The sequence below is a fragment of the Megalobrama amblycephala genome, linkage group LG4 (assembly GCF_018812025.1).
Source record: "Megalobrama amblycephala isolate DHTTF-2021 linkage group LG4, ASM1881202v1, whole genome shotgun sequence".
Classification (NCBI taxonomy): Eukaryota; Metazoa; Chordata; class Actinopteri; order Cypriniformes; family Xenocyprididae; genus Megalobrama; species Megalobrama amblycephala.
Genome location: NC_063047.1, coordinates 33,232,494 through 33,242,861, shown reverse-complemented (window position 1 = coordinate 33,242,861; position 10,368 = coordinate 33,232,494). Strand labels below are relative to the sequence as shown.

The window sequence follows — 10,368 nt, the reverse complement described above, 5'->3', positions numbered from 1 at the left end:
TCAACAACAACAAAGCTGGAGAATCTCACGCAGCCAAAATGGCGATTGTCAGTAACGGTGTTCAGCCTTACATTGATCAAACCGGAGTCAACACTGATGGAGAGACTCAGGAAGATGTTACAACTTTTAGAATGAAACTGGATGTTTCTGAATGGTTAGTGGATAAATTTATGTAGTTGCTGTGGAGTTGATTCAACTCATTGACTAGAATGTGCCGTCATGTTAATCTTTTGTGCAAATCCAGCGTTACATTGACCCTCGTTTGTGAAACAGTCAGGCGTAAAATGACAGCATGGTAACAACACTCCACTACAACAACTCTTCCTCTTCTCCAAAGCAGCCCAACATGGCCTCACCACCTTTTGTACCGTGTTCCCAGGGACAGGGTTTTGTAAATTTTAGAGTTTGTGATGTCACTAACCCGGGAAGAAGCTCGTTGTAGTCCCTACCAGCCCTTTGTTGTAGTCCTTAAACAGAGAATTCTTTAAAAGAAAATATCTCGCTTTGCATTGAACTTTTAACGCCGTAACTTTGCAGATGTTGTTTATGCTCAAGCAGCAACATTACACACTGACTAAAGTTTAAAAAAAGTGAAATCATAATCAACCACCCCTTTAAAAATTTAAAAAGTGGGTTTCTAAAACAAATGCAAAATTTTGTTTCACTGTATTTGATGTACTGTATTTTATTTGACTACATTTAATAGCTTTATCACAATGATACAGTAAAAATACAGTAAAAACAGTAATATTGTGAAATATTATACATTTTAAAACAACTGTTTTCTATTTTAATATATTTGAAACTATAATTTAGTCTTGAAAATCATTCTAATATGCTGTGATTTTTGTGATTCTTTGATTAATAGAAAGTTCAAAGAACAGCATATATTTGAAGTAGAATTTATATAATTAGACCATATTAATTTTTAGATTAAGATTAAGAAATGAAATAGAATTACAAGGTTTAAAGTTCATTATGTCACATGACTGACGGTCAACTTTCCATTCAGTGTACATTAGAGGGGGCTGCTCGTAATTGAAGGGTAAATATTGAATTTTCCCTTGACAGAAATGAGACTGCGGTCAAGCACAAGAACAGGCTTCACTTCTCGGCACACTCACACAAACAAACAACCAAGTGGACGCATGTCCACATATGCACACACACACTCACACTCACACTCTCTCTTACATTGCTCAAACTGGTTAATTTGAAAACACATTAAAAAAGTAATATTCCAAATGGCCAACCTTCTGTCTCCTTTCATGCCTCTTCAATAGAACATTTCTCTTTAAGTGCTTGGCAGAAGCATGTACAGTAATTAATGTGGTTAAATTGCTACATCCCTTTAGAACAAAAATATTGCATCAGCCACTGTTTCTGTAAACAGGAAAAGTATAATGCAATCCCCAGAAAGAGCTCTGAAAAAGGCGGAGATTTGTCCCGGACACAGATGCTGAGGCATTCTAGAAATGTCTGGAAAACAGCACTTACCCATGGGCCTCTTGGGTGAACTTTGACACCAGAGTTTCTTCAACTGGGGGGCAAAAATAGAACAGTTTATCATAGTAGATAAGAAATTCTGCTTTATACTTAAAATTCTGCTTACTTCACAGGGCACACACACAGGTCATGACATGAAAAGAGGGGGAAGTTTATCAGACATGATTTATTTGTAAAATAATGTCTTTATGCCAGGAAGAATGACACACAAACATTCCCATTACATATTCTTAAAAACTCCTAACTGTCACCATCTTTGGCCCAAACCATATGACTGATATTGAGGTAAGTGTATTGAGGTGGATTTGTGCTGTTTGTGTTGGCCAGCTGATAGAAGAAACACATGGACGGCTGCCACGGGTGACAGCAGAGGCAGTAAAAAAGAACAGAAAATGAAAACTGAGCAAAATGACGTTGAAATATTGTGAAATGAGATGAGAAAAATTATATATAATGTTTTCACCTTATTTTTTGGGGTGACATATGATCACCTGACTGCATTAAAAAAAATGTAAAAAGCCAAAAAGAGAGTCAATTACAGGTTGTATGTAGCGCTCTTGGTGGTCTGTGATTGGCTGACTCTGTTGTGTAGCCATGAGTCGTACTCTGCTTTGGGCATCTTTACCACATTCTGCCTCAGTATCTGCAAATGACAGGGAGAAAGAGACACACACAGGGAGAAAGATAAAAGAGCACTTCTCATAATTACCAGCCTCTAGCACCCTAACCTCCCAATTGCTGACAATAGCTTATTACACACTGGATAATCCGTCATTATATGGTCCAAATGGCTGGTTGTTATACCGGCATCCTGTCTGGACTTGATATGAGGTCAGCAACATTTTGGCAGTTACAATTAAAGGAGAGGAATAGCTAGGGAAGCTGAGACACCTGAATTCTAAAACTTAAATTATGCACACATTATATGGATTAAAGGAAACTCAGCCAAATGTCCACAATGTGTCGGTTAAACTTTAAAAGAATGGTTAAATAAATAAATAGTGTCACATTTATGTTGTTTTAAGCCGTCACATTAAGACAAGTAAATAATGACAGGATTTTTGCGTGAAGTCTCTTTCATCTTTGTGGAAAAACCTCCAAGAAAATTGTCAAAATACTCAGGTAAGCTATTGCTATTGGTAGAGGGCAAACTCATTGTGACGTAGAAACATGGTTTGTGTGCTAAAGAAGGCTTAATATTTTTGAAGCAAGCTGGTGGTGATATAACACCTCATAAAAATGATTTGATGTATTCTTGACAGGATCATTATCACACTGATAAAAGACCAAATGAAGTGTCATGCTGATCCGAAAGGAAGTCTTGCCAATGAAATTGCAGTTAATCTGTCAGAGTACAAGACTACTGCACTGAAAGAGTAGATAACTGCAGCTGACAGTTCATTAGCTCCTTGTACTCTATTTATACCCATCATTTTCTCAAAAACTCAGTTTCCATGTGTGGCAAGAAATTACGCACAGGAGCTTCTTAGAAACTTATACCGCCCTATGTTGATATATTAAGAACATTGACATTCAGTTAATAACTTAAAGAGTTAGTTCACCCAAAAATTACATTTCTGTCATTAATTACTTACCCTCATGTCGTTCCAAACCCACAAGACCTTCGTTCATCTTCGGAACACAAATTAAGATATTTTTGATGAAATCCAAGGTTTTTTGTATCCCCCATATAAAGCAACGTAATTTACGTCATTCAAGGTCCAGAAAGATACTAAAGACATTGTTAAAACAGTCGACGTGACTGCAGTGGTTCAACCTTAATGTTATAAAGTGACGAGAATACTTTTTGTATGCAAAAACAAAACAAAAATAACGACTTTATTCAACAGTTTCTTTTCAACCCTGTCAAACTCCTGTCAGAGAAGAAACAATGTCTTTAATACTTTTCTGGACCTTGAATGGCGGTAATTATGACTTGAATGACGGGGGATAAAAAACTCTCGGATTTCATCAAAAATATCTTAATTTGTGTTCTGAAGATGAACGAAGGTCTTACGGGTTTGGAAAAACACAAGGGTGAGTACTTGATGACAAAAATTTCATTTTTGGGTGAACTAACCTTTAAATCAGTAAGTATATGTTAATATACACCACCATTTAAAATTTTGGGGACTGTAAGATTTTATAACATTGTTGAAAGAAGTCTCTTACGCTCACCAAGGCTGCATTAATTTGATCAAAGATACAGTAAAAACAGTAATATTGTTAAACATTATTACAATTGGTTACACTTTATTTTAAGTTGTCAGTATTACAGTGTAATTATACATTTAAGTACTGACTATACTTACTATAGGGTTAGGATGAGGGTTTGGTTTAGGGTTAATTGCATGTAATTATACATAATAGATAGTTAATACTAACTACATGTAAAATGTATTACAATGACAATAAATTGTTACACTAAATGACACTAAAGTGTTTCCTTACAATTTAAAATAAGTTCTCTATTTTAAAATGTAATTTATTCCTGTACAGCCATTACTCCAGTCTTCAGTGTCACATGATCTTTCAGAAATCATTCTAATATGCTAATTTGGTGTTAAAAATTTCTTATTATCAATGTTGAAAATGTTGTCTTGCGGCTTAATATTTTTGTGAAAAAAAATTTTGTGTTACATTTTTTCCAGGATTCTTTTGGTGAATGAAAAAAAGTTAAAAAGAACACCCTTAAATTGAAATATAAATCTTTTGTTACATTTTCTATAGCTGTCACTTCTGTCACTTATGCTGAATAAAAGTATTCATGGTGACTTTAATGCTGGGTATATTAGCCCGATTTTGGCATGATCTGTTTGGCGTAGGGTGTCGTGATGATTTGTAAACGTCAGGCATCGAGACGCAAGAATCGATCATTTCATCTCGTAAAGTGTGTCATAGTGGACAGCAACCGACAATGTCACAATGTCACGACAGAAAGACTAGAGTTTTGTTTGAAATCGCCCCCTATACCCTCATTCACTATTCCCTATATTACTCCACTAATATAGTTTACTTGAAGAAATGAATGAAAACGAGTGAGTACATTCGGACACTGAGGCTGTTGCTTTTGCATAGTTTGTGCTTGCTGTTTAAAAATAATTTGAAACTTAGCAAACTAGAAGCTCCAGTAGTAATGAAAAGATTTATCTTGAACTCTGTCATGGAAACTAGCATGTATAAACCTTAATTAAACAATTTAATAATCAATTAAAGAATTTATACCTGTATGATATTACGCTGTAACCACATTGGACCAGCGGTTTGGAAAAAGGATGGATGGATGTTTCAGCTGCCAGCGCCATCTTCTGGTCAGATGGGGGAATTCATTCAGCACGACCCTCACAGTGCATTATGGGTATTCCCTTGTGTTGAGCGTACATCAGTTGTACACTTGTTATCATGGTGCATTATGAGATCGATGAATGAGTTCACTCAATAACGTCCACTATGGTTTCTGTCCCTTCAAATAGAGCCAAATAGTATAAGGGGTGATTTCAGACATAGCATGATTATTTTTTTCTGACACAGTGACTATCGTAGCGGATAAAAAAATATTGTGTAGTCTGAACCCATTGTAAAAGTGCTTAGTAACTGAGTCTTGTACCTCTATAGCCACACTTAGATCTGGGCAGCAAAGCTCCCACAGCTGGAGGGAGTTTAAGATCCTCAGGAAGTTGTGTGGGTGAAGTCGCAGCCTGTGGCCTTGTGTAAATCGACTCAGCTTCTCCAGCAAATGTGCCACCCTCCGGTCTGAGTTTTTGATGGGGGCTAGATCACTGAGCAACGCTGAGAGCCTTCAGTAGACACACACAAACACACACACACACACACACACACACACACACACACACACACACAAAGACTGTGTTGGTGTAATGTTATTGTAAACAGCAATGTTGAATGCATACACACACACTTGCACCTGCAAGCATCCGGGTCATTAACATTAACATTTACCCACACACACACAACAGCACATTAAGTGGTTTTGCGTCAGTGTTCTCTAGAGGATTGGAACTGATGCAGACCATTAAACATTCACTGAACACACACGCACCACTGAGTGCTGTATGGATCCTCAGTGCTGTCGGGGATTTTTGAGTCTTGCGCTCTTGGAGAGGCCATGAAAGTTATGGAGGTCACGGTAGAAGGGATTCGTCCATGGGACACCATTTTGCAAAGAGACCAGTATGTCAGGACCCCAAAATCCCATCTCTTCCTAGAAGAGAGAAAAAGACAAAACTAGAGATATTCACATATATAATGTTACTATAGCTTAGATAACAATTTTCCTTGTTTTGTTGTGGTTGGATATGCAGTCTTCGAGATTGATTAGTTTTCTGGCTCTTACAATTGACTGTAAATTTTTTAGACTAACAGGCACATAGTGCCAGGGGTTGTTTTTTTTTTTGTTGTTTTTTTTTTTTTTAATCAAAATCCTTTCAAAACTTAATTAGTAAAGCTTTTTTCAGCTTTCTTTGCTCAACTTTTTTGTTAAATGTTTTTTTTTTTGTCACATTAAAACTCTCTTGAATTATTTCTTTGATTTTGCAACTTTTCAAATGTACAGATTTTTAGTTTTATCCTTATCCTAGATCTGCAATCTTAAAATATGAAATTCCATCATAAAAATATGAATGAACAAATGATTTATATTAAAGGTGCCCTAGAACTTCTTTTTAAAAGATGTAATATAAGTCTAAGGTGTCTCCTGAATGTGTCTGTGAAGTTTCAGCTCAAAATACCCCATACATTTTTTTTAATTCATTTTTTTAACTGCCTATTTTGGGGCATCATTAACTATGCACTGATATATAGGTTGCGGCCCCTTTAAATCTCCCGCTCCCGCTCCCCCTCCCCCGGAGCTCGCGCTTGCCTTAAACAGCATAAACACAGTTTACACAGCTAATATAACCCTCAAAATGGATCTTTACAAGATGTTCGTCATGCATGCTGCTTGCATACATCGGATCATGTGAGTAAAGTATTTATTTGGATGTTTACATTTGATTCTGAATGAATTTGAGGCTATGCTCCGTGGCTAACGGCTAATGCTACACTGTTGGAGAGATTTATAAAGAATGAAGTTGTGTTTATGAAATATACAGACTGCAAGTGTTTAAAAATGAAAATAGCGACAGCTCTTGTCTCCGTGAATACAGTAAGAAACGATGGTAACTTTAACTACATTTAACAGTACATTAGCAACATGCTAACGAAACATTTAGAAAGACAATTCATAAAATATCACTAAAAATATCATGTTTTCATGGATCATGTCAGTTATTATTGCTCCATCTGCCATTTTTCGCTATTGTTCTTGCTTTCTTACCTAGTCTGAATGGCTTGATCATGAGCTGGCATATGCAAATATTGGGGGCGTACACCCCAACTGTTACTTAACAGTCGGTGTTATGTTGAGATTCGCCTGTTCTTCGGAGGTCTTTAAACAAATGAGATTTATATAAGAAGGAGGAAACAATGGAGTTTGAAACTCAGTGTATGTCTTTTCCATGTACTGAACTCTTGTTATTCAACTATGCCAATATAAATTCAATATTGAATTCTAGGGCACCTTTAATTTATAACATAATTTTCATCACAACCAATGATTTTTTCAAAAAAACAAACAAAAAAAACAAACAAACATGAAAATATAAAATATGAAACAGGTGATGTCTGAAGAAAACAAAAGAAAATCTATATAAATGTGAATTGTGAACAGAATATTTTTTCATGCATAATTTTCAACCATGCTTTAAGTTTATTACATTATGTATCCAGTTATTTTAGTATAATTGAGATAATATTATAGTGTTTTTTAAAATATTTTAAATTAGTTTGAATTTTTGCATTTTTCAGTTTAATTTTAGTTAAAGTTTTAGTAATAGTAGTAAGTTCAACTAAATAAAAATAAGAAATGTTGCTTTGGCAATGAGATAAAATAAAATAAGTATGTTCTAATCGTATTTAATTGTTTTTACCCTGTATGTAACAAGTGTATTTAGGTATTGAAAAATTATTGTATGTATTGTATCTACATCCGTTACTGAATATTTTAGAACACAAGTTATATAAACTACACAGTAAAAAGTGGCAACCTGTAATTATTACTTTAAAGAGCTATTGTAACCCATTACAATTAATTTTGTTGGTATAGGTTTGATTCAGTGATGCTGAATAACAATTTTGACTTGACTTCATTTAAATATTACCATTTTTAGGTTAATATTTTTTTCAGTGTAGTGACATTGTGTGAAGTATATAAAGGTGTGTTATACAGTTAAAGAAACAGAGATCGCTCTTTCACCGGTGTGGTTCCCCATAAAAAATAACTTACTTGGCACAGCGGTCTAAAGCATCAGATAAATTAAGTCTTAACTCTTCTGCTTTGTCCACAAAAGATGTCGTTATCCCATCCAACATGGCTTTCTTCTCATGGATGAGTTGAATAGTGGCAGAGGTTCGCCTCACGGGGGAACTAGTAAAACACAAGGGAGCAATAAAGAGAAATATAATAGTAATTTCATTCTGTACACAACAAAGGTGCCTTTACATGGGCAGTACGCATGTGATAGATGTACAATGGTGCATCAGAGAGCAAGACAACATGAGGATTGAACAGTAAATCTATGGAGCAGTTTCAGCAGGGATGACACCCAGTCTGCACGCTTTTGCACAACAGCTTAGACAGGAGATGAGGGAGGAAGACTGTTGCACAATCATCCGTGCTGTTTACTTCCCACAAACTGTCTGTAATCCATAGAATATTAGTAGGTGGAGTTTTTGTACAGGTTTGGAACAACATCAGGGTGAGCAAATTATGACGGAATTTAAATTTTTGGGTGAACTATCCATTTAAGCTCTTACTTTGTTTAAGGATTAGTTCTCCCAAAAAATTAAATTACTCACCCTAATATACTTCCAAACCCGTAAAACCTTTGTTCATCTTTGGAACACAAATTAAGATTTTTTTGATGAAATAGTAAGATCAGTAAGATTAGTAAGATCATCTTGGACCCCCAGAGGCAGCTGGGGGAACTGTATATAAATCAGACCAGGAGGAAAGCTTTACAAATAACGCAGGTCTCTATTCACCCTCTTTAACATGAATTTGAAAAACTTCCTTCAGGCAGATGATATAGGGTACCCACAGCAACAAGAAATATTTTTAAAGAAATCTTTTATACCATCTGCTATTACTTTGTTAAATAAATGATCTATGACTATAGGCCTAAGTATGCTATGTAACTAAGGGTTGTTAGGCTATTAGTAATATTACTTAGTTATCCTATTTATGGTCTTAGTGTTATTAGTTTATGTATTTATTTTATGTTTTTGTGTTTGTAATCCATGGGGCAGGTAGTTCTTGCAAGTTTTTATGTTTTTGTGTGTTTGTTGTATTGGATTGTGAAGTTAATGTACCTGTGGTATATGTTTTTTATGTTTTTGTGAGGCTGAAGATGAATTTTCACGTGTGGACAATAAAGATATCTAATGTAATCTAATCCTAGGGTTTCTGAACCACACACAGGCAGCAACGTCATTGCACCTTTTGAGATCCAGAAAGGTAGTAAAAACACTGTTAAAATAGTCAATGAGACTATAGCGGTTCAACCTTAATGTTATGAAGAGACGAGAATACTTTTTGTGTTCAAAAACAAAACAAAAATAACAACTTTAATTCAACAAATTCATCTCTCAACTGCCAGACTCAGACGCTATTTTCACAGCAGCACATCCAGGTTCTACATCAGAACGCTGGCTCAGTATTGGCCGATAACTCGGATTTCATCAAAAATATCTTAATTCGTGTTCCGAAGATGAACGAAGGTCTTATGTGTTTGGGACGACATGAGTACTCAATGACAGAAATTTCATTTTTGGGTGAACTAACCCTTTAAATCTGATTTAAAACTTTATAAGTAAGTCACACCTTCATGTCTGTTTCCGCAAAATGGCCTGATCATTTTTAGTCATTTCTGATGTTTCCAACGGCCACAATATCATCTCAGTTCCTAGTAATTCATTACATGGGAATTCTGGGAACAGCAAACAGACCTCTTCACTCTCTGAGACTCTGTCTTCTCTCCATTTGTGCTTTGCTTGACCTCAGGATGGACTTTGACTGTATTGCTGTACCATAATGGAGAGAATGGTCACATCCCACAATCCCACAATAAACACATCACAGCAATCAGGGGTCATCACATGCCAGTCAGATGATATGATAACCGACGAAACTACAGACAACATTACATACAGCTATGGATGACTGCAATCATTAAATTAACATTTTATAAATATTATATTTAAAATTAAATGTTACTGGTGTCCCTAACTATAGTATAGTCATATAATAATAGTTGCTAGTTCACCTGTCTGGAGCAGAGGTGAGCTGGTTACAGCTGGTAACACTCAGGTACAGTTCCTGAAGGAACTTCTGGAGATCTGAAACACACACACACACACACATGTAAACACAGTTTTTCAGAGGCAAAACAATATTCCAGTCATGACAATTTAAAGGGTTAGTTCACCCAGAAATGAAAATTCTGTCATTTATTACTTACCCTCATGCCGTTCCACACCCGTAAAACCTTCATTAATCTTCGGAACACAAATTAAGATATTTTAGTTGAAGTCCGATGGCTCCATGAGGCCTCCATAGGGAGCAATGACACTTCCTCTCTCACGATCCATAAAGGTACAAAAAACATATTTAAATCGGTTCATGTGAGTACAGTGGTTCAATATTAATATTATAAAGCGACGAGAATATTTTTGGTGCACCCAAAAAAAAAAAAAAAAAAAAAAAACCCGACTTATTAGTGATGGCCGATTTCAAAACACTGCTTC

General features: G+C 35.6%; 1 protein-coding gene across 1 annotated transcript; it reads right to left on the bottom strand.

The window, feature by feature from the left end:
• Positions 1-1,758: 1,758 nt before the first annotated feature.
• Positions 1,759-10,135, bottom strand: LOC125266123 (coiled-coil domain-containing protein 60-like). The gene is made up of 7 exons (XM_048186582.1): positions 10,083-10,135; positions 9,888-9,960; positions 9,571-9,645; positions 7,850-7,990; positions 5,567-5,728; positions 4,732-5,303; positions 1,759-2,149 (listed from the first exon to the last, which is right to left on the bottom strand). The coding sequence occupies exons 4-6, from the start codon at positions 7,933-7,935 to the stop codon at positions 4,955-4,957; spliced, it is 597 nt and encodes a 198-aa protein (XP_048042539.1). The 5' UTR covers positions 7,936-7,990; positions 9,571-9,645; positions 9,888-9,960; positions 10,083-10,135; the 3' UTR covers positions 1,759-2,149; positions 4,732-4,954.
• Positions 10,136-10,368: the final 233 nt, after the last annotated feature.

Coding starts and splice junctions, on each gene's coding strand:
- LOC125266123 (XM_048186582.1), bottom strand. CDS start 7,935: ATGTTGGATGGGATAACGACATCTTTTGTGGACAAAGCAGAAGAGTTA. Junction 5,729..7,849: donor GCTTTAGACCGCTGTGCCAA/GTAAGTTATTTT, acceptor TCTCTCTTCTAG/GAAGAGATGGGATTTTGGGG. Junction 5,304..5,566: donor GATCCATACAGCACTCAGTG/GTGCGTGTGTGT, acceptor TGTCTACTGAAG/GCTCTCAGCGTTGCTCAGTG.